Source organism: Pelodiscus sinensis, chromosome 1 (genome assembly GCF_049634645.1).
Source record: "Pelodiscus sinensis isolate JC-2024 chromosome 1, ASM4963464v1, whole genome shotgun sequence".
Taxonomy (NCBI): domain Eukaryota; kingdom Metazoa; phylum Chordata; order Testudines; family Trionychidae; genus Pelodiscus; species Pelodiscus sinensis.
The window spans coordinates 240,997,852-241,023,007 of NC_134711.1; the positions used below are offsets into that span (position 1 = coordinate 240,997,852).

A 25,156-nucleotide genomic window follows, 5' to 3' on the forward strand; every position below is an offset into this window, starting at 1 on the left:
ATGTGTAGAAATGTAAATGCTGTATAAATGGGTTTGAAAACTACCTGAAAGAAAAAATCCAAGACTTCTGTATGGTCACCAGGAGAATATGTTGTTTCCATAGTAACTCCCTCCTGTACACATTCTGCTTGCTCTTGTAAAAAAAGCACTTCACTGATATACTGGTGTATTTTCTCGTTGACCATGTTGACACACAGCTATTGTTAAAAAAAAAAAAAAAGCAAAATGAGTACTGGAAATTTACAAAATAATTCATCAGTACAGGCTTTACACTGTGTCTAATATCAAACTTGATGACAAATTGATAAACCAAAGATTATGAAGCCACTGGGGAAATGTATATTCTAGCTATTATTACTACAGGTTGAATTTCTCTAGTCTGGCACTCTCTTGTCTGGCAACATCCGTGACCTGGCATGATTTTAGTTGGTAAGCCAGATGTCCACTAACCATGGGTGTGGCTAAGTTTCTTGTGATCCCATAACATTTGTTTAAAGCCATGCATCCTGTCTCTCTGTGCTATTATTTAGTCTAATTTACTCCAAAATGCCTTGTAAGAGCCTAACAAGCATCAAATTCTCTGGTTTGGCACCGATCAGGTCCCAAAGGTGCTGAACTAGAGAGGTTCAACCTGTATTAAATTGATAGGATATAGTTCTCTATTTATTTTGTGAATTCTAAATATTAGTCCAAATTTTACCAATATTCTCAGATATGCTCCAGTAATCTCCAGTAATTCCACTTATTCAGGTAGTTACACAAATTTTACTTTAAACACCACTAAACTGCACAGTCTCATCTCTTGCTGAGAGGAGGTAGTATACAATAAGACACCAATGGCAACCATTTACTAAGGTAGATGAAGCCTGGCTTGAGAGGCCAGACTCTAGTGGAGAATAGGGACATGAGGCAGACAAACTGTAATTCCGACGGGGCAAATGTGTTGGTTTCCAGCTGAAAATGTTTGGATTTGGCAGAAAATGGAACATTTTGGTTTAAAGTGTACTCTTTTCTGACAAAAGCAAACAAAAAACAAAACCCCACATTATTTTCTGCAGAAAGTACACACAATTTTGCAATTTGTCTAGCTAAGAACCCATTTTTAAATAAAATGCAATTGAGAGAGAATTATTTTACAAGCCTTTTTTTAAAGTAAAGATATCAGTCTGTTGAAGAGTAAATATTCAATAACAAGAATGATTCTTAAAATATTTTATTCAAATTAAGTGGGGAAAAGTTATAACGATTATATAAAACAATACCAAGAAAGTAAGGGGTTGGAACAAGTGAATTATAAGGAAAAATTAAAAACTGAATGAATCCAATCTCTTTTCAGATTGGACCTTAGTCACATGATTATTTTAGCTAGAAACTGTTCGATAATGAAATAAAGGACATAAAAATGGTTCTAACCAACTAATCAATCAATCAATCAATTTTTGTAATGACTAAAATATGTATTTTAGTCTTAAAATGTACATGGTTTACCACTATGATTAGTAAAAAAACCTTCAAATAATGGGCATTTCAGTGAAACTTTTATACTTTAAAATCTCACACTAATGCAATCTGCTTGCAATCACTTTTAGTGAAGCAGAGTAGTATGACCAATAAACCCCCCCAAACCAAAACAAAAATCAATTTTGTAAAGAACATAGGCATCAACTGAACACATATCCAAATACAGAATAATACAAAATGAAGTCATAAAGGTAAACATCTATTTTAAAGTGATATTTCCCAAAATTAATCAATTTCATATCTTTTTCTCAAACACTTAATATAGAAACTAGAAGACTGAATTACAAAAAGAAGCAATGTATTTAGGAAAAGATACTTTTAAATATAAAATTTGGGAATTATGCTTTGACTTTCATTTTCAGAATTCTAATTCCAATTATAGAACCCTTTTTCCAGAAAAATATTATTACTTCAAGAGACAGCTATAACATAAAAAGAATCAGTCTTTGTTTAAGAGAGTATCTGATTTGAGGTCATGAGATAAATTTGTGTCAGGTGCACAAATTTGATCAAATTCCATTTAATTTTACCCAAATAAATTTTACAAAAAGTTAATTTGTTAAAAAACTTGACATGAATTTAAGCTTATTTTATGATATGCATTCCTTCAGAAAAGAATTAAACAAATGAAATATTAAAACTAATGACTATGCAAAAAATTACTAGACAATACAATTTGAGTTGGTGGATGGGAAAATCTAAGTCACATCTTGAAAATGTCTGATTTACAATGCTGGAGTGAATAAAAAAAAATCAACATACTATGCTGTGAAGACTTTCCATATATCCACAGAACAAAGGAGGTTATTAGAGGAAAACAGTACACTGCAATGTGAATTGTAATGATTAATACATTGTAGCATGCTACAGCAACAGTTCAATTTTCAACTGTAAGGCATATAAGTAGAAATGTGCCATTCAGATCCTCAGACCTGAATTTATGAGAGTGGATTCTGCTAAAAAAATCAAAAAGGAAAGTAAGTTCAATTGGATACATATCAAGAAGCAAGCTCAGATTGCTATAGATGCATTCAACTGTGAGAAACAGGAAGCACACAGAGTAAAATCTGACTCAAATAACTCCAATGAGCATTGGAAGCAGAAACATAAGAGAAAGGAGGCAGGCTTCTGCAAGTGAGCAGATGGGGCTAGACCTAAGTGAATAATTAACTCAGGAAATATCAGTTTATTTAGAATGGAAACTGATTTTTTTTTTTTAGTTTTTGTTACCAAAGTGAAAATTAAAAAAAAAAAAAGACTTTGGTTTGAATGAATCAACATTGTGATTCAAAATGGTTCATTTAGAAATAAGACATCAAAATAGGTAATTTACAAAATATAAAAAATAAAGAGTTTTGACTTTTCAATGTTTTTTCCTAATTTTTTTATTTGGCCAAAATTAATTGCTGAATTCTTCTCAAATTGTAAATATTTTTGTCACCTTCAAAACTGCACTTTTAGGCAAAAAAAAAATGTCCAATTCTAGTTTTCAGCCATGGTTTTCCACCATACTCATGTTAGTAGAACTGAGAGCAGTCCAAAGGCTCCTCTATATTACATTGGCCTATGATACTTGCTGCCAACAGACTATTAGGCCAACCAGTGATTGTTATAAATGCAGGGCATGGTAGTCATGCCCCCTACTTTCCCAATATGTCTCTTAGGGTGCATCTACACAGCACCCTAAAGTCAAAATAAGATACTCAATTTGCGTTATGCAAATTGTGTATCTTATTTTGATTCTATTTTGAAATAGCTCATTTTGAAATTTGGTGCATCTATACAGTGCCAAATTTCAAAATAATGCACTATTTCAAGATATCTCTTAACTTTACACAGGGATGCCAAAATAGCATGCCTGTTATTTTGAAAAGTATTTTGAAATAACAGGAGGCTTGTTAACACATGGGGTAGCTTGTTAAGATACAGGGTGGCCGCACAGTGTAGACATACTCTTACAGCCGTCGTCACCAATCCGTCGATCATGATCAACTGGTTGATCAGGAGGGCTCAACAAGTCAATTGAGAGGCGTTTGGCCCTCCCCTAGCTCTCCCATTCTCCCCATACCCAAGAAGAAGCTTCCCACTGATGCTACCTTCAGCGACAATGGGGATAGCGCCAGCTTCCTTCAGGGTGGGGGGACAGTCCTGTAGCTGCTCACCACTTCTGGGGTTTCAGGAAGTGCACAGGCTGTTCCCTCCTCCCCCAATCACTCGTCGCATTTCCTGAAGCCAGATATATGGCACACCGGGGACTTCCTTTCCCTGCTGGCTTCCTCCGTGTGGGGGGAAGGGAGTAGGAGTCCTGGGAGGAGGTGCACGCTGGGCACTTCCTTCTCCTGCTGCCTTCTTGTGGGGGGCAGGAGGAGTCCCAGGAGGAGGCACGCACCCAGGACTTTTTTTTCCTGCTCTCTGCCCCAGCACCCTGCCACCTGCCTCTGCCCCAGCACCCTGCCACCTACCTCTGCCCCCACTGGCACCCTGTCTCTTCCCCAGCACCCACCAGCACATTGACTCAGCACCCTGCTACCTGACCCAGCACCGCATCCACTACCCCCACCAGAACACTGTCCCCTGCCCCAGCACCCACCAGCACCTTGACCCAGCACCCTGCTACCTGACCCAGCACTGCATCCGCTACTGCCACCAGCACAATGTCCCCTGTCCCTTGTCCCCACCAGCACCCTGCCCCAGCACCCACCAGCACCCTGCCCCAGGACTCACCAGCACCCTGCCCTAGGACCCTGTCCTCTGCCCCCACGAGAACAGTTGGGGCCACATTAGTGAGGCTTTGGGGGGCAGGGGGTGTTTGGAGCAGTTGTTTTTTTGCATCTCACTTGTGTGGCCCTGACTGACTATCCTATGGGTTAGTGACCCCTGACTCAAAACAGGTTCTCCGCCGCCTCAAATAAAGACAATGCTGAAATTGTTTGTGTTTGACATAATATTTTATTTAAAAATGAAGCCTGGCCAACAAGCTCCAACTGGGGCCAAGCCCCCATCTAGTCGCAGCATCATAACACTCCTGTACACCCCCTCGACCCCAAATTTGAGCCTATCATACACTGGAACACCCTGTTCTGAGCCTCTCACATCCCCAAACTCTTGCACCCCCATATCCTCAGTCTTCTGCTACAACACTCCTGCACCATCCACACACTGCAAATCTGTGTCCTGAGCCCATCATACACCATCAACCTCCCTGCCCTGAGTCCTTCATACACCCCAGCCCACTTTTTTTGTGTGGAAGAGCAGACATGCTCTTTCAGAAGCCCTGTCTTCCTCCTTTCACGAAGAAGAAGGTTTCTTCTGAAAGAGGAAATTTTCCGAAATGTTGCTCAGTGTAGATGGGCCAAATTTTGAAAAAGCTTCTTCCTAAAAAACTATTGGAAAAAGGTATGCAAATCGTGGAGTGCAATTTGTGTACCTTTTTCCAACAGATCATATAGTGTAGGCATAGCCTAACATCCTCTTAAAAATCTCCAGTAACAGGGCAATTTATTTCAGTGCTTAACCATTTGGATAGCAAGCAAATTTTTCCTACCATCCAACCTAAACTACCGTTGCTGTTATTTAAGACCACTGTTTCTTGTCCTATCCTCAGAGCTTAAGGAGAACAATTTTTCTCTTTCTTCCTAGTAACAATCTTTTATGTATTTAAAAATTGGTATCATGTCCTCCCTCAGTGTTTTCTTCTCCAGACTAAACACACCCATTTTTCAATCTTCCCTTATTTATCATGTTTTCTAGACCTTGAATCACTTTTGTTGCTCTTCTCTGGACTTTCTCCAATTCATATATCTTTTTCCTGAAATGTTGCATCCAGAATTGGTCACAATACTCCAACTGAGGCATTATCATGGCAGAGTATTTGTCCCTTCACTAAATAACTGTCCTATCCATGGTCTTGCTTGGGTTTGTAATATATTTGTAGAATGTTATCTTGTTATTCTTTATGTCTCTAGAGAGATTAATTTCATTTTGTGAATTGGCTTTCCTAATTTTGTCTCTGTACACGTGTTGTTTGTATATATTCATCCTTTGTAATTTGACCTAGTTTCCACTTTTGTATAGACTTTTTCACCATACTTCCTATCGTTCCTACACAGAGGGATAGTTTGCTCTTACACCCTTAATAATGTCTTTTTGAAAAACTGCCAACTCTCTTGAACTGTTTTCCTCCTTAGGGTATGTCTTGAACTGTTTTCCTCTCTTGAACTGTTTTCCTCCTTAGGGTATGTTCGAACTAGCAGGGGTAATGTAGTCATCCGCAATTGCAAATGAAGCCCGGGATTTGAATTTCCCGGGCTTCATTTGCATGAAGCTGTCCAGCGCCATTTTTAAATGCCGGCTAGTTCGAACCCCGTGCCGCGCGGCTACACGCGGCATGGAGTAGCTAGTTCGGATTAGGCTTCCTAATCCGAACTAGCTGTACTCCTCATTCCATGAGGAGAACAGCTAGTTCGGATTAGAAACCTAATCCGAACTAGCTACTCCATGCCGCGTGTAGCCGCGCGGCACGGGGTTCGAACTAGCCGGCATTTAAAAATGGCGCCGGATGGCTTCATGCAAATGAAGCCCGGGAAATTCAAATCCCGGGCTTCATTTGCAATTGCGGATGACTACATTACCCCTGCTAGTTCGAACTAGCGGGGTAGTGTAGACATACCCTTAGATGTTCTTTCTGTGAGATTTTACCTACCAACTCCCTGAATTTGCTAAACTCTGTCTTCTTGACATTCATTTTTAATTTATTGTACTGTTTTTCTCCTATGATTCATTAGAATCATAAACTCTATCATGTCATGATCAGTGTAACCCTAGCTACCTGCCTCTTTCAAATTCACCACCATTCTATATGCCAAAAACACAGTTCAACAGAAACAAAATATTGTGTTAAGCTTCTAATATAAATATTGGTGACCTGCATAGTGCTGTAGAAAGGAGCAGAATATTTCTCTCAGTTATTTTGAAGATATATAAATTAAATAATAATAATAACAATCTTTCTTTAAAAGAATCTGGAATTAAACAGTTCAAGCTGGCTCCAAATTTTCTACTCTCTAACTTCAGTTGCTTCTCAACAAATCAAACATTTGCTGTGTAAAAATGGATGCCACTGTGGAAAGATATTTATCAAGTTTGTTGATCATTTCCACTCTATGGTATACCATCCATCACAAACAGAATCAAGTTGGCAAGCTTAAATTTCAGATCAATTATTTTATTTCCAAATATGATGTGCCCAACATTAAAAAAAACCCCTATTTTAATGTTGGACATCTTGTACATGCTTTGATATTTTCACTTTTCAAAATAACTGGTTTCTTGGGAAGGTTAGATATGTCCTAATAATAATCAAGCAAGAAGAGAGAAATGAGTAGAAAAGAAGAAAACAGATCAAACAGATTGGGGTGGCAGCAGAGATTAGTGGCCAGAGCAGTAAACAGACAGCATAGAAGGAGGTGAGACAATCAACCCCAAATACAAATTGAAGCATAAGACATTAAAATCTAATTGTGAACATAGGGTGGTAGATCTTCATTTAACTGACAAATATTGTTTTTGAATGTTAAAGCCCCAAATGGAGTGTTAAGTCATTAGTCAACTTTGGACTGAGGGGAATGAAATACTTGCAGCTGCTCCCTGAGGCACTGTGCTCCGGGTCATTGTATTTTCTCTTCTCTGCCATAGCAGCAACAGCACTTTTAAGGATGGGCACCCTGCCCCATTTTGCTGGCCCCGTGCTGGTCCAACTTGGTTGGCTAAGGCAGAAAAAAGTGGGATGATGGCTATATCCCTGCAAATCCCTAGATATGGACTCTGAAAAAAAAGTGTGGGAATGCTCCTGGCCTGAAAGCAGAACTGGGCACATCACACCTGTTCACATGTCCTTTCAAGCCTTCCTCATGGAGCTGTCAGACAAGGTGTAAAGACAGTAGATAATTTGTAAAATATAATGGATATTCTCTGTTGGGCCGTATAACATCGTCTCTCGTTACATCTCTCTCCCTACTGAGTATACACTGTTAGATTTCTAGAAAATAGCCGAGGCAAATAGAGATGTAATCTAATATAGTTTGAATGACTACATTGACAAAGATAGGTCACATGATTCAATCCTAAAACACAAGTCTCAGCAAGCTGTAGCTGAAGAGGAAATACATGGAAATACATTGAGAAATGTAATTGCATTCCATGCTTATTGATGAATGTATGATGAAATTCCTTTAAGCGCAGTTGGCCTGTGCCACTTAAATTCCATATTGTATCTAACAAAGTGGGAACCCTGAGAAGAGTAGCCATGTAAGTAGACTTGTGCATTCCCTGCATGCCTGAGAATGGCTCTGAACTAACTCCACAGAGACTGATGAAAAATGCAGCATGATCCAGGGAAGAGTGATGATCCATGCTTGCCCCAGAGCCCTAATGCCTCACCTACGGAGTGGTCCAGTATAGTCCAGTGAATAATGCATGGGACTGAGAGTCAGAGTTCTGGATCCTGTGCCTTGTTCTGTCACTTGTGTAACCTTGGACTCTACTGCCCCATCTGTGATATGGAGGTTCTTATACATACCCTCCTCTGTAAAGCATGGAAATCTGCAGATGAAAAGTGCTATTCAAAAACTACGCTGTGTTGCTATTCTATTGTCTGAATTACTGGGTACAGGGGAAAGGAAGGACTGTACGACATTTGTTCCATTCCCAGATTATGGGTGACTATTTCACCTTTGTCAACCCCTTGTAGAAAGCCCTGTTACTCAGACTTTATAGATGTGATGTGAATCTTACTCTTAAAGCATTATGCCTGGTGGTTCTTATATTTTGGGTTCTTCTTGGCAACATTGTAGGAAACAAATGTATTGGGAAATGACATAAAATAACAGTGTCAGATAACCTCACCCACACTCTCTCCCACTGCTTATTACATTAATTTGATGTGTCTTCTCTTTAATTAGATTGCACATATTTTTGGGTAAGAAGATTTTCTACCTATGTGTTTGTGCAGCTCATAACTCATTTGAGCTTCACTCTTAGGGTGTGTCTAGACTACAGGGTTTTGTCGACAAAAGTGGACTTTTGTCGACAAAACTTTACCTGTGTCTACGCTGTGGCTGAGTTCTGTCGACATAACTCAGCAGTTTTGTCAACTGCTCATTCTATGAGGAATAATACCTTTTGTTGACAGAGTTCTGTTGACAGAAGGCATTATTGCATCTACACTGTCCTTTGTATCTACACTGTCATGTCAACAAAGCGGCTTGCTTTGTTGACAGAACTGGATGTAGTCTAGACACTCTTTATTGACAGAAGCTTTGTTGACAGTATCTGTCGACAGAAGCTTTGTCAACAGTATCTGTCGACAAAAGTTCTGTCGACAGAAGCCTGTAGTCTAGATGTACCCTCTAATGGGACTTTGGGAATACCATTCATAATAAATAAAATAATATTAAATACCTCAGCAAAAGCATATACCTCCAGTATTTAGGGAGAGGGAGGTTTAGTGAAAACAGAATAGAACAGAATATAAAAGTACTACAAAACGTATGAGAAAAAATAGATTCAGGTACTTTTCAGCTAAAAGTGCTGCTGCTTTTATTGTGAGACTACTAAAACTAACAGGGAGAATCAAATGACAACAGGAGCTAAAAACATGCATCAGGGCATTTAAAAACGAGCTTTAAAGCTCATAGAACAAATTATTCCATGATTCTCTTGATCTATTATTGGAAATATAATTTCCAGTGATCAGTAATGCTCTTAGCCTGCATCTTTTCATATTATTACAACATCTCTCAGTTTTTTAACTTGTGCAATAGTTTTCTACTATGCACCTCAAATGCAGTCACTGTTAGTTATCTATGTACACTGTTTTGCTAATGTTGTTCCAGAAAGAATGACTTGACCTCCTATTGTGAAGATTTATGTGGTTTAAAATGAAGGCCTATTGATGCTAAACAAATAAAAATGAAACAGTATATCCAGTACTGGCTTTAACATTGAAGATTTCTTCTTTGATGTGATTTGTGAAACTCATCTCCTAGTTAGTGACCAGTCATAATCGTCTTGGTTTCAGAAGTTATTAAGTTCTTGGTGTGGAGATAATTAACTTTTTTTCCCAGTTCCCTGGCATCTATCATCCTGTTCATTGTTCATTAACTATCAGTAGACTCGTTCATTGTTAGCCTTTGGCATTTCAATACTTTAGCAGCTTCTCAGTCTATCACATTCTATAGAATGATCGTGTTATATGACCTAAATTGTCCTTCTTCCTTTCAAAGAGACATATGATGCACCTTCTAACAGCACTTGTTTTATAATAGCTGTCTAAATTTCACATACCATTTAATAACATATTGTTATTTTTTAACAGTTAGACTGAAAGCCCTATTGGTCTGTTTTAAAAAAATGAAAGAAATTCAAAACAACTTTAAATGTCCCCGTCTGGTAGATTTAGACAATTGGAGTATTTTAATCTTTCTTGGAAAGACTAACATATTTTTCATAAAAGCAAGCAAATACATCATGAGAAGAATGCATTTTCTTACAGTAAATCTGAAGCAAAATTTTAAAAATTCAGAATTATTTGTATATTGTTTTAAAATAGGTTAACTTAAATTTAAAGAAAAATTAAATGAAAAAGCTAGCCACTTTGCAATGAGGGACAGTAATGGTTAAATGTTCCCAATGATAACACTTTTAAAATCTATATTGCTGTTACTCTTTTTATCGCCCTTTTCCCTCCACAGATATAGATACAAATAGGCATATGGGAATTTTGGGTGCAGTTGTACCCCAGTTACCCAAAGATTTTATCTAACACTTGGAAGTTTGGGATAAACTTGTCTTCAGATAATAGCCGCGCGGCTACACACAGCACGAACTAGGTAGTTCGGACTAGGCTTCCTAGTCCGAACTACCGTTACTCCTCATTCCACTACCTAATTCGTGCCGCATGTAGCAGCGCGGCACGGGGTTCGAACGAGCAGGGATTTAAAAATGACGGTGCCCAGTTTATGCAAATGAAGCCCGGGAAATTCAAATCCCGGGCTTCATTTGCAAGCGCGGTATGCCTACATTACCCTCCTAGTTCGAACTAGGAGGGTAGTGTAGACATACCCTATGTCCTTTTGGATCCAGGCCTACATCTTTTACTTTAAGAACATTTTAAAAAATTGTTTCACAAAAAGAAAAAAACACACACCATGTTTTAGTAATATGAACTGTATAGAAAAGAACACGATAAAAAGTTTGTGATGGAGCAAGGAGGCCCCAGACCAGTAGAGAAGAGGTTAAAGAAAGCTTACAGGGCCACCTAACCCTGTCCCACTGTATCTTCAGCCAGTTCCAACATTGTAGGGCGTGGGAATAATAGGACTGGTCAGTAAGGATGATGGAGCTGTGCTCAGAAGGTGCTTTGGGTATACAATTAAGGAGAGACAGGCCTGCTAGCCAGAGTAGCCCCCAGGAAGGTTCAGCTGGAGTCCAAGGAGTGAGCGCTTTACAAAACCAGACAGTATATGAACCATACCCAATGGAAATAACAGAGGGTATGTCTACACTACAAAGTTAGTTCGAACTAACTTTAATAGGTGCTACACTAGCGCTCCGCTAGTTCGAATTTGAATCGAACTAGCGGAGCGCTTAGTTCGAACTAGGTAAACCTCATTTTACGAGGACTAACGCCTAGTTCGAACTAGCTAGTTCGAACTAAGGGCTGTGTAGCCCTTTAGTTCGAACTAGTGGGAGGCTAGCCCTCCCCAGGTTTCCCTGGTGGCCACTCTGGCCAACACCAGGGAAACTCTATGCCCCCCTCCCGGCCCCGGCCCCCTTAAAGGGGCACGGGCTGGCTACGGTGCCCGTGCCAGGTGCAAGCCTGCCAGCACCCAGCTAGCAGACCCTGCACCTGGCACGGCACAGAGCCACCCACCCGATGCCCCCCAGCCCACCCCCTCTTGCCGGGACCAGGCTGGCGGCTCCCGGGAGCTTGCCCTGGACCGCAAGAGGCGGGCACCTTCCTGGGCTAGTGCGGACATCGTGGACCTCGTCCACGATCTCCGCACTAGGCACAGGAAAGTGGCCGGCTAGGGCAGGAGAGCTGCCAGCCTGGCCACCCAGGAGCAGGTGTGCATGAAAATCAAGGGGGTCCACTGAGACCCCCCACACTGAGCCCTGAGCTTACAATGGCCGTCCTGGGTCAGACCAAAGGTCCATCTAGCCCAGTAACCTGTCTGCCGACAGCGGCCAACCCTAGGGACCCTGGAGGGGATGGACCGAAGACAGTGACCAAGCCATTTGTCTCGTGCCATCCCTCTCCAGCCTTCCACAAACTTTGGGCAGGGACACCACTCCTACCCCCTGGCTAATACCACTCCATGGACCCAACCTCCATGACTTGATCTCACTTCCCTTTCAACTCTGTTCTAGTTGTAGCCTTCACAGCCTCCTGCAGCAAGGAGTTCCGCAGGTTAACTATTTGCTTTGTGAACAACAACTTTCTCTTACTAGTTTCAAGCCTGCTACCCATACCTTTCCTTTGGTGTCCTCTAGTCCTTCTTTATGGGAACTCAGGAAGAACTTTTCTGAATACACCCTCTCCACCCAACCCCTGCTTTTAGAGACCTCTATCCTGTCCCCCCTCCATCTCCTCTTTTCTAAGCTGAACAGTCCCAGTCTCTGTAGCCTTTCTTCATCTGGGACCTGTTCCCAACCCCTGATCATGTTAGTTGCCCTCCCTTCTCCCAGCCTTTCTCTTCCCCTCTCCCACCTCCTTTTCCCAGTCTCCCCCAGTTTTTTTCAATAAAGACAGAGTCAATGTTGGAAGAAACGTTATCTTTATTTTGTACATCAATAAGAAGGGGGGTTAGGGAAGGGTAAGTGGAAGGAGGTGAGGGAGGAATGGGGTACGAGCCCCCGATGGGGAGGACTGGGCTGGCTCTGCGGGCTTCTGGGGGTGGAAGCTCTCCTGAAGCCCCCCAATTACCCCCTCTCCCCAGATGGCAGCCTGCGGCAAGTGCAGCCGGGCTGATGGCCGAGTGGTGTGATGTGCCCAGTGTGGGTACTCCGGGCACTCCAAGCCAGAACTTCTTTGCAAGCGGGGCACCCCTTAGAACTGTCTGTCCGGGGTGGGGGTCGGGACCTTTTAAGCACAGCCCTCGGCTAGCCTGAGACAGCATCTCCATGCTCTAAGTCCTCCTCTTATGCCCTGCCGGCACTGCTTCCGGCCATCCTTAAGCCCTGTTCAGAGTCCACTCAATGTGGACTTGCTAGTTCGAATTAGCAAAACGCTAATTCGAACTAGTTTTTAGTTCTAGACGCGTTAGTTCGAATTAGCTTAGTTCGAATTAACTAATTCGAACTAAGTTAGTTCGAACTAGCGCTGTAGTGTAGACATACCCAGAGTGAGAAGACTGGAGGGAGGCCCAATACTGGGTTTGTTTTTTGTATAAGAATATTTCAGGGATAAAACCCTCCAGTCTCTCTGAGGGAAAGGATAATTAGCTGGTAGGTTGGACTCCACCTAAGAAAACACTGATGAGAGAGATTTCTTCCACATGGAGAGACCTGATGGTTGGTGGCATGTGAAAGGTCCACAAGGGGTGCCTCTGCATGCCATACTACCACATTGTAAATAAATAAGATTTCCTATACAACAACACTAGTTCTTAGAAAATGCTAAAAATAAGAGAAAATGGCTTTAAAATCCCTTTAACTAAGCATGAGAAATATAGACGAACAATTTTTGGAAATGAAACTGTCGTTTCGTGGCGACTTGCTCTAGACTAAAGAATTTGCCCTACACCAACACCATTATAGCTTAGGTACCTGTGAACTAGGAAATTGCTACCTTATCACAAGTATGAATGAGAACCAGGAGGAAGAAGGGGTTGCCCTTCTTCTCTGGCACACTCTGAAAGCAGAATAGCACAGCCATGTGTCCTTCAAGTTATGAATGTAGCAGGAGTGGTGACTTCCTCCCTCCTGTGGTGCACAGTGTTAACAATATATCCCAGTCCTGCTACTAAACACAGAGAAGATACAAACACACAGAAAATGCAAGATTCCGAATAACACAAAACAATGATGCTTGCACTACTTTCCACAGGCTGGACAAGTAGACAGCACACACTTCCCACAAGATAGCCTTTCCTAGCTAATCCCTAGGTTTCCTGCCCTGTCCATAGGCAGAGGTGCATGAAACAATTTTTACAGTCAGGGTGCTGAGCTACACTCCCATTACTCTGTCCACACTCATTATTGCCCCAGGTTGGGGCCACAGCTGGGGGTAGCTGTGGAGCCACAATCCATGACCTGGAGTGCTGGCAGTAGGACTGGCAGCCAGAATGCCAGGCAGCGGCAATGGGGCCAATGGCTGGGACCCTGCATAAGGGGCCAGTAGCTGAGACTCTGAGGCCAGCGGTGAGGCCCTTGGGCATAGAGGTGGAACCTTAGGTAGCAGTGGCTACATGCGGCAGGGGCTAGGTAGTTCAGACTAAAGCCCATAATTCGGACTACCGTTACTCCTCTTGCAAAGAACTACTGGGCATTTAAAAATGGCAGCGCCTGCCAACATGCAAATAAAGCATGGGATATTTAAATCCTGGGCTTCATTTGCAAGTTCGAATGACTACATTAGCCACCCTAGTTCGAACTAGGGTGGCTAATGCATACCCTTAGAGTATTTCTTCAACCCCCACCTTCCTAAAACCAATCCAGAAGCCTTCCTTTTTTATATTTACCATAATTCAGCTTTTTTAAAAGTCACATGTAGTAGTATACAGAGGTGAATCTGCCAATAATAGCACTGAGCGTAAAGCAATATTTTCACTCTATTCTTTATCCAAAGCGTCTGCTGACCTCTTGATCTTACTTCTAATCCTGTCTACTATCCTCCCACTCAATGACCTAGTTGAAGTATCAGTTCCATAAGTAAGAAACCAGACAACAAGTAATTCTCTGAGAATATTTTCCAAAGCAGAGTTTATTGTTCTCCCATGCAATTATGCTAGATGTTTACTAGATTCAGAGCCACACTGGAAGAATGCAAAGAATTTATTTTGAGAGCAGCAATTTTCTCCCATGTGTGACTTTGTTTTCAGATGGTGCAAATGCTTGTTTTTGTTTTAAAAAAATTATCAGCTAAGCAGCATTTATATATGCAATCAATCCCGGAAAATAAAGCAACTTACCTGTTCATAGGTATTCTTCTGAAATTGCTCAAACCCAAAGATATCCAATATTCCAATTTCAAATACCTGGTCACTGAAACAAGAAGACAGTACAGCTTATAGGTATTTAAGCAATTGAAAAATGTATAGCTCCTGTCTTGTTCTAGCTTGCAAGTACTCCATACACAACAAGGGTATGTCTACACTACAGCAGTAATTCGAACTAAATTAGTTAATTCGAACTAAGCTAATTCGAATTAGCGCATCTAGACTTAAGAACTAGTTCGAATTAGCGTTTTGCTAATTCGAACTAGCATGTCCACACTGAGTGGACCCTGAACTGAGGTTAAGGATGGCCGGAAGCAGTGCCAGCAGGGCATCAGATTAGGACTTAGAGCGTGAAGCTGCTGCCTCAGGCTAGCCGAGGGCTGTGCTTAAAGGAACCCGACCCCCACCCCGGACAGACAGTACTCAGGGGTTCCCCGCTTGCAAAGCAGTCCTGGCTTGGAGTGCCCGGAGTGCCCACACTGGGCACATCACAGCACTCGGCCATCAGCCCGGCTGCACTTGCCGCAGGCTGCCATCCGGAGGGGGGGTCAATCAAGGGGCTTCAGGAGAGTTTCCACCCTGAGGAGCCCACAAAGCCAGCCCAGTCCTCCCCATCGGGGGCTCGTACCCCATTCCTCCCTCACCTCCTTCCACTTACCCCTCCCTAGCCCCCCTTCCTGATGTACAAAATAAAGGACACATGTGTTCAAAAATAGAATCTGTCTTTATTGAACAAAACTCGGGGAAACTGGGAAAAGAAGGTGGGAGAGGGGAAGAGAGAGGATGGGAGAGGGGAGGGCAACTAAAATGATCAGGGGTTTGGAACAGGTCCCATATGAAGAGAGGCCAAAGGGACTGGGTCTTTTCAGCTTAGAAAAGAGGAGACGGAGGGGGGATATGATAGAGGTCTCTAAAAGTATGAGAGGTGTGGAAAGGGTGCATGCAGAAAAGTTCTTCATTAGTTCCCATAATAGAAGGACTTGAGGACACCAAATGAAATGAATGGGTAGCAGGCTTCAAACTAATAACTGAAAGTTCTTCTTCACAAAGCAAAGAGTCAACCTGTGGAACTCCTTGCTGCAGGAGGCTGTGAAGGCTACAACTAGAACAGAGTTTAAAGAGAAGTGAGATCAAGTCATGGAGGTTGGGTCCATGGAGTGGTATTAGCCAGGGGGTAGGAATGGTGTCCCTGGCCTCTGTTTGTGGAAGGCTGGAGATGGATGGCACGAGACAAATGGCTTGGTCATTGTCTTCGGTCCATCCCCTCCAGGGTATCTAGTGTTGGCCATTGTCGGCAGACAGGCTACTGGGCAAGATGGACCTTTGGTCTGACCCAGGACGGCCATTCTAAGCTGAGGGCTCAGGGTCGGGGGTCTCAGTGGACCACCTTGATTTTCATGCAAACCTCCTCCTGGGTGGCCAGGCTGGCAGCTATCTTGCTCTAGACGGCCACTTTCCTGTGCCTAGTACGGAGGTTGTGGATGAGGTCCATGATGTCTGCACTAGACCAGGTGGGCACCCGCCTCTTGCAGACCTGGGCAGGCTCCTGGGAGCCACCAGCCTGGTCCCGGGAAGAGGCGGAAGGCTGGGTGGCAGCAGGTGGCTGGCTCGTGCCGTGCCAGGTGCAGGGTCTGCTGGCTGGGTGCTGGCCGGCTTGCACCGGGCATGGGCACCGTAGCCAGCCCATGCCCCTTTGAGTGCTCCGGGGCCGGGAGAGGGGCAGAAGAGTTTCCCTGGTGGTGCCCAGAGTGGCCACCAGGGAATGTTGGGGAGGGCTAGCCTCCCACTAGTTCGAATTATGTGGCTACACAGCCCTTAATTCGAAGTACTTAATTCGAACTAGGCGTTAGTCCTCGTGGAATGAGGTTTACTAGTTCGAATTAAGTGCTCTGTTAGTTCGAATTAAGTTCGAACTAGCGGTTTGCGTGTGTAGCGCCTATCAAAGTTAATTCGAACTAACGTCTGTTAGTTTGAATTAACTTTGTAGTGTAGACATACCCTTACATACTTAGCATGTTATCATTTTAGTAAACACATTTGAAAGTTGGATAGATGCTGGAATGGCTATATTAGTTGTGGATTGGCAAACATCCTTTGATTTATCTTTTCAGTATTTGCAAAAAGATAGACTCTCCTATGCCTTTCTCTCAGTTAATCTATACACAGTATTGTCCAAAATGTACCCTATTTCTAGCAAAATGCAGGACAATGTAGCACTTTAAAGACTAACAAGATGGTTTATTAGATGATGAGCTTTCGTGGGCCAGACCCACTTCCTCAGATCAGGTTTTCAACAATGCACCCTACAGGCAACTACATATAATAAACACAAGGATCACTACACCAACCTTCACAGATCCAGTAATAATCCGAAACATGAAATCTGTTGTCTACAACCAGGCACTCAGTTACCATAAAATGTAATCCAAGGAGAAAGTCTTAGCTACACATCTTAACATATTTAAAACTACCTTCTCTTAACAAAGAGACTCCACAACTAGTCATCACCTACCACCTTATATGGACTATCATTAAACAATTGCAACCCATACAATGACCATCCTGAAAAAAAATATTTTCCAGACCTCTTCTTCTGACAATGCCCTGCATCATGCCAAAATCATCATCAGAAGTAAAGGCCACATGGACTAGAAAACACCCTCAAAGTAGCACAGATGTTGTTAGAACAGATCCAAAACTTGTAGACGTATCTCCACTGCTATGATGATCAATAACCTCTGCAACACATGTTTCAAAATCCACATGACTATTAGAATATGTGCTTTAACTTATCTAGTGCATTAAATGTCCCAATAACGGTTATGCAGGTGAAATGAAACAATCACTACATGCACAAATGAAGTAACCTAGAAAAATGATAAAAGACAAAAACAGCATATCACATGTAGGCAAACATTTTTCACAAAACAATCAATCCATATCTGATCTCTTGATCCTTGTATTCAAAAGGAAACCTGAACAGTTAAGACAAATCTGAAGCCTTAAAATCATGAACTCAAAGTTTACTATTGGATTTCTTAACCAAATTCATTGTACTGACTCTGCACTGTGGTAAAATAGGCTTAAGTGTGTGGATGCAGTTACTCTGATATACCCACCCTTGTGGCCAGACAAGGTGGCTCTTACAAAAGAGAAAAATCTAATTCCATTATGTCATGTGACTCAACTGGATTGATGACTCATTACAATGTGAACCCCTCCTTTGTCCTAGGACTATAGAAGAGTTAACTGTTACTTGCACCTTGAATAATGTCTCCCAATATATGCTAACTCCTTTTTCTTAACAATTTGTTCCACCTTGTAGTTATATGTGACATTCTAAGTACCCAGTCAGAATCCAGCATAAGCTAAACACCTTGTTTCTTTCACCAATAAATGTTAGTCCAATAAAAAAAATATTACCTCACCCAGCCTCTGTCTATCAATTCCAAAACAGACTAATTAGATACAATAATTCTTCGCCTCTGCCAGACAGCCTAATACCTACCAATGTAACTTCCTCTCAGAGCAATGCCCTGGTCTTGCTGTCTTTGGTTCACCTCTATGGAACCCATCAGATCCCTTACCGTAATTCTATGTTACTACTAATAGATCCTTGTCATTGCCTCTGGTATTTTCCCTCCAATAAACAAAAGAGTTCTATGACTCCCTTAATCCCAGCAAAGTGGTATGTCCCTAAACAACTGGCCATAATAATGATTGACATAGCCCCATCTGAGGCATCCAATCCAAGGACCATTGCTGTACCTCATATCCACAATATCCATGGACAAAGGAGACTTGAATAGGGTCAGCTGTCTGCAGCAGCATAGTTTTAAGTAAACCATCTTGCAGTTATATTTGGACACACCTGAAAACTACTAAGCCATATACCAAACCATCTTGTAGTCTGACCGGCACAAGATATTTTTGGAGGGTAGAGGTGGCCAGAAACAATTCTTTTTTCCCCCAAAAAATGATGAGGTTGTGAAATTAGTGATAGTTAAAATGTGGAAACTGTTTCTTTCACATCCCAGATGAGTCACCTAACCACTGGGATACTGGCTATTCTTGATAAAAATTCTGTCCATACAGCTATACTTCTATGAAACCTGGAACTATTTGATTTAGACAAAACATCATTTTCTGACATAAAAAAAATTTAGTCAAAAGAATGTGATTGATCTAGTTGAGAGTCTCAGCCCTTGTATCCTTACAGAAGTCATCTCTCTCTCTCTCTGTCTCAATACTCACCATGCAGTAATATGACATAAATGGGACTTTATTTTTCCCCATTTATAAGAGCCAACTTGGCTGGCCACAAAGGTGATTACATCCAAATAACTGAATCTCCTCACCTAAGCCTATCTTCCTATTACCACAGGAAGCCAGTAATATGGATTTGGTTAAGAAATTCAATATTATTAGTATTACAACTACTAATAGAAAATAGTAATTTTGCCCATTAAATTTCAACAGGAAGTGCAACACATGAATTATAATAACATTCTGTAATTGTCTATAAATACTTCACTATATTTGTGTGTGTGCATGTGTGAAATACTTCACTATATTTGTGTGTGTGCATGTGTGTGTGTGTGTGTGTGTGTGTGTGTGTGTGTCCTTATCTCACTCAAACTTTTTCCTCACAAGAGAGCACTGGGACATCCTGCTCAGCTGTCAGTCATGCTAATTCCAGCAAAATTACTTTTCTTAAATTAATCATAACAGAGATTTCCATAGCAAAATAGAAGGAGCTGTTCTCTTATGTTTACAAATCAAGGGAAATTGTCACCAGAAACCTCAAGGAACACATATTTAAAAAAAAGGAATTTTCTTTCTCAAGACTACTTATTGTACTTTACTTTTTTAGGATTGCTCAACAATGTTGACACTTTAACAGTGTAAATACTGAGCCTTCCAAACTTAATGAGAAGTGAAACCAGTATCACAATATAGGAACATTATTCTGAAATAACTTTGCTGTTTAGAAAAATATGTTTGTCTATATGTAAGTGCTATGATGGTACTTAGCTCCACATCGCCTTTTCATCAAATCCAGATTCATTCTTCTCTCCGCTTCTCCAATATCTGGTAGGGCATGTCTACACAGTGGGGCTAAACCTGAAATAAGCTATGCAACTTGAGCTATGTCAATTGTGTAACTTAAGTTGAAATAGCTTGTTTCAGCTTTTGGAACAGTCTACACAGCAGGAAGTCCAAGGAAGAGTACTCTTCCTCCAATTTCCCTTATGCTTCAAAATGAGAGTTACAGGATTCGGAGTAAGAACTCCTTCAGCTTGACATTATTTTGACATTATGTTAAAATAACTGCTTGTAGTGTAGACACAGACTATGTTATTTCAGAATAACATCAGATATTCTGAAATAACACTGCTGTGTAAACGTGCCCATAGTGACTAGGATGAAAGCCAGAGGGTTTAATTTTGATCTGGATAAAGTAGAGGTGATACCGATTAAGAAGGGGAACTGCTATGAGGATTTGGTATAGTATATAACCTCTCTTTCAGCTGAAGAGAGAATCAGCCAGCGGGGAGCGGGACAGTTTAGGGTGCACGCAGATCCTGAATAAAAATTTAGAAGCAGTGCCTTTTAAATATCACCACTGCTGACAGTGAAGTTTAAAGGCCCTACAATGTGTCAGAATGGAGAGAACCTGGTGCATTCACCATCTGGAATGAGAATATGGATAAAAAAATTCCAAAGATGGTGTTAGCTTTCTGAAAATAAATGAGCCCCTTTTCAATACACGATGTGGTGGTGCAGGGTTTTATTGGATTATAGTCCATTTTTCCAATCCATATTCCTTTAACTTGCTGGTAAGAATGTTGTGGGTGGCCGTATGAAAAGCTTTGCTAAAGTTGGCTCTGGGGGCTTTGGGAGGATCAAAAACAACGTATTTGCATATTTGTCATTTGCTTAATGAATATGCAAACATGCAAATGAATGTTACCGGTCCTCCGAAAGCTCGTGAATAGATTTACTGGTCCCTGTGTCAAAAAGTTTGGGAACCCCTGGGGTAAAGAATATTTTCTTCAATCACAGTATTCAGGTGGATTCTAACCTTCCACAGTTCACTCACCAATATCAAGGGCTTACTTTTCTCTTAAAAGGCTACATATGTTCTGGAGTTTAAAACGTTGTTTTTGTCTTCTATGAGTAAGTGCCTTCCCCCACTTAGCATAGCGGATGCCCATGAAAAAGAGAAAAAAATCCTACTGATTTCTCCTCTAAGGCTGATAGCGACATGCTATTCTGCATGTGATCTTATTAGTACTCAAATGATGCATAATACATGTAAAGGAATTTGTGAATGAGATTTTCAGTAATTCTTCTTGTGCCAAAATTAATGTTGCTACCGCTATATTCTGTTAATATTTGAAAAAAAAATTACTATAGATAAAAATTACACTGCTGAAAGATGCAAAATGTGGTTTCAGATATATCCAGTAGATTATATTAGAAAAGGAAATCACCTACAGCTGTCTTGACAACATGGATACAAAGCTATAATCAAAAGTTAATTTCATTTGCTAGTCTGCAGTGCCTCAACTATATTGACATAAGCTCCCTCTTCAGGTCATGTAACACTGAGACTTTTCTTTTGCTAACAAAAGAAAATAGGACCCACTACTTTGTTAGAGTCATAGGGAGCCAGGACAGACAAAAAACCTAGATTTTTCAAACCAAATGTATCCAATTCACTGTTTTGTGATCAGCTGGAAAAGGTAAATACGTTTTCAGTCTTTATAGGCATTGCTAGTACGCTGTGAACAAGTCTCCCTGATACGTCACATTAATATATTTTATACCGGTACTTATGTCCAATGATCTAGATCTGATTCTGCTAAAGGACAATCAAATAATTTAAATTGCAACAATCAATGATATCTGTTTTAGGCTCTGTTATCCAAAGCTCAGAATCAGCAAGTTTGTTAGCAATACAATAAACCTTAGCAAGGTATTAAAAATATTCTGCATGAAGATGGTTTGTAAACTACAGTAAATAGAACAGAAGCATCTAATATATTTGAAACTAAACAAGTTAATCATTACTTTTAGCAATGAGGAGCGCTGGTGAGCATTTGGAGTCATTTTTCTCTAGTCAAATTTTAGAACACTAACCACACAAGATTTCTGCCATAGTGCCCTACTTAAAAACAGTACTAAAGAGAACAGACAAAGCTGTGAACAAGGAAGCAACTTGTAACCAGCCTGCACTTATATTAATGGTTATAATTATGCTTAATTAGACAAAATATAAAAATTGGTGCTTTAATTAGACAAAATTATAAGTCACTATGAATGAACAAGTTCAGTTCCCAGACGGTGAATAATATCTTTCTTTACATTGTCATTAAAACTGATTAGGTATATTAATTTGACTTGGATTATTCATTCATGTGTTTGTCAGATTCTGGAAATGTTTTTATCCATTTTGCACTGAGATAGCTATGTTCTTGCATCTACCAATAAACTTCCACCCACCTTTGATCTAATGGCAATCACCAGTTTTCTTCACCTGTAAACAAGCCATTAGCTGTTTCATAGTAAGTACAAAAATCGATATTAATGATCAAATTCTAGTAATTCTACAAAGAAAGTGAAGCCCTCGTCTGGTTAGAAATATGCTTTGATTTTCAATATATGGAGTCAGATATTTCTAGCACGTTAGCATCCTATAAACTCTTGGTAAAAGAACTTTGCAACGAACTTTGGGCCGAGTCTTATTTCAAATTATACAGTTGTGATCCCACTGAATTCAGGTGGATTGCCTTGGTGTAAATGAGGAAATTTGATCCATGAACTGTAGATGTATGTGATAAGTTGCATTTATTCTATACCTCTGATTACTACACCTGACTCTGCCCAGCTCCATCAAGACAACTTGTAACATTCTAAACATCTGAGCAAGTCCAAAAAACTGCCATATTGCAGTCCAGATAGGTAGCACTACCTTTTATTAAGGTTACTTGACATTTAGAAACAACCTGACAAATATATCTTTCTCCCCACCAAAATGTAGAACTCTCTCCAAGTATACTGGATGCAGTAAAGAATGAAAAATATTTAGATCTAATCATATATATAGTAGCCCAATGTCTGTGATTCTGTAACGCTGGCTGTTCCCTCTGGGCGGTGCTGTTGCCTCCCGTCGTGGTGCTTGGCTGACTTCTGAGCCACTCAGGGGCAAGCAGTGTGCAAGAAGCCATTTAGGGTCCGTGCTCCCCATGCAGCATGGGGGTGCTGCATGGGGAGCACGGACCCCAAATGGCTGCTTGTGCCGCTTGCTCCCACGCGGCGGCCTGGCTGAGCGGCACAGAAGTCAGCCAACTGCCACGGCAGGAGGCAACAGACCGCCCAGAGGGAACAGCCAGAGGGCGTGGCCCGGACGAGTGTGTGTCTCTGACATCAGAAAAGGGCGCCGGACTAAAAAGGAGGAAAGTGGAGCAGACACAGAGGAGACAGAGAGGAGAACAGAGGAGGCGGAAGACAGTGAGAGAGAGAGTGAGAGAGACGCAGCTGGAGGAGGAGAAGAGAAACACATAGTGAGAGGCAGGAGGGGGAGAAGAGAAAGAGAGAGAGATGGAGAGAAAGGCAGGAGGCAGACAAGAGCTGAGAGAGAGAAAGGGAAAGGCAGTAGGAGAAGAGAGAGAGAGGCCATTTGTGCTCCTTGCTCCTGCACGGTGCCCCGGCTGAGTGGTGCAGAAGTCAGCCAAGCACCACGGCGGGAGGCGAAGGGGGGTGGGGCGGTGACGTAAACGCCCAGGGGGCGGGGCCTGGATGAGCGTGCATCCCCAGTGGAGACAAAGGAGAGCGGAGAGAGAGTGAGAGGCAGGAGGGGGAGAAGAGAAAGAGAGAGATGGAAAGAGAGGCAGAAGGCAGAGGAGAGCTGAGAGAGAGAGGGGGAGGCAGTCGGAGGAGAGAGAGAGAAAAAGAGATGGAGTGAGAGACCGGAGGCTCAGGAGAGAAGACCAACTTGAAGGAGAGACCTGAAAATCCTGTCTTATGATGGGCTAATTGGCTAATATCTTAAAACTGTGTCAGGGCTAGAAAAGAGAGCTTTATATCATGGTACAAGATAGATATCAGCTACTTGTTCTGATAGGTCCTAAAATATCAAACCTTAAAATCACAGATTATCATGTATAAAATATATAACCAATAATATTAGAGGTTTTTAGAATGTGTTGTATATTTTTCTCTCCCTTCAAAGCCTTCATAATTGGACTCATATGTCTATGGCTATGTCTACATTACAAATTAAGTGTGCGTGATGGTTCACACCTACACACTAGGAATGTTACAAAGTGGTTAATTAGGTAATCGTGTAACCACTGAAAATCTCACATTGCAGCCTCTTCAATATAAAGCTTATACTGCAGAGCCCACATTGTGGGCTGGCAGCTGTGTCCCCAGATACAGAGGCGGTTGGCCCCACTCCCAGGGAGCTGGCTGCGCTAAAGGATCTGCAGCGTAAACTTTATATTGCAGAGCCTGCAGTGTGAGGTAGCAGGCAGCTCTCCAGGATCCAGTACACACCAAAAGCTAGCTTTTAAGCTGGCTCCCAGTACGTACCAGCTCCTGTTGCTGGCACTGCTCCCAGGGAGCTGGCTGCTGCCCTGTGCTCCTCCTCTGATACAGAGGGAGGTGCACAGGGCAGCAGCAGGTCTCACCTGCAGCCTTACTTCTGGGCAGCTGGCTGCTGCTCTGCGCTGCTGCTGGCATGTGCTGCCTCTTGGACCTGCTTCCAACTCCCAGACATCAGCCCGACTTCTAGGGAGCCGGCTGCTGCCCCATGCTGTGGGCTCTGGGGTGGCAGCTGGCTTCCCACAAGCAGGGCCAGGAACCTGCATTTAACCATTAATTGTTATTAGTTAGAACATAAGAAGGGCCATACTGGGTCAGACCTAACATCCATTCAATCCAGTATCCTGTCTTCTGATGGCAGCCAATGCCAGATGCCCTAGAGGGAGTGAACAGAACAGGTAATCATCACATGATCCCTCTCCTGTCACCCATATCCAGACAAACAGAGGCTAGAGACACCATTCATACCCATCCTGGCTAATAGCCATTGATGGACCTAACCTGCATGAATTATCCATTTAAATGATTATACTATTACATCCCTACTACACACTATTATAGTAATTTGTTGACAAAGTATGCGGCAACATTGCATGTGAAGTTATAAGATTCCCCGGTATGACGTTAAAAATACACGTTAAAACTCAAGTAGTATCAAAGTGGTCAAACAGACCTGTGTTGAGCAAAGGAATGCATGTTGGACTTTACTAGCATTTAAGCAGTAAAGAGAGTCATCAAGCAAGAGAAAAAAAAACCTGCAGGGACTATCCTGCCACACTGTCTCTCTTTGGCTCCTTATTCTCAGA

The 25,156-nt window shown here is 41.8% G+C and overlaps 1 protein-coding gene across 5 annotated transcripts in view; it reads right to left on the minus strand.

The window, feature by feature from the left end:
- The window catches only part of MYO16 (myosin XVI), a 517,195-nt gene that overhangs the window by 132,074 nt on the left and 359,965 nt on the right, over positions 1 to 25,156 (minus strand). For all 5 annotated transcript variants that reach the window (XM_075918615.1, XM_075918625.1, XM_075918604.1 and 2 more), the window contains exons 21-22: positions 14,712 to 14,784; positions 45 to 197 (exon numbers count right to left, since the gene is read on the minus strand). In XM_075918615.1, coding sequence (XP_075774730.1) covers positions 45 to 197; positions 14,712 to 14,784 — 226 coding nt within the window. The remainder of the gene's footprint in view (positions 1 to 44; positions 198 to 14,711; positions 14,785 to 25,156) is intronic.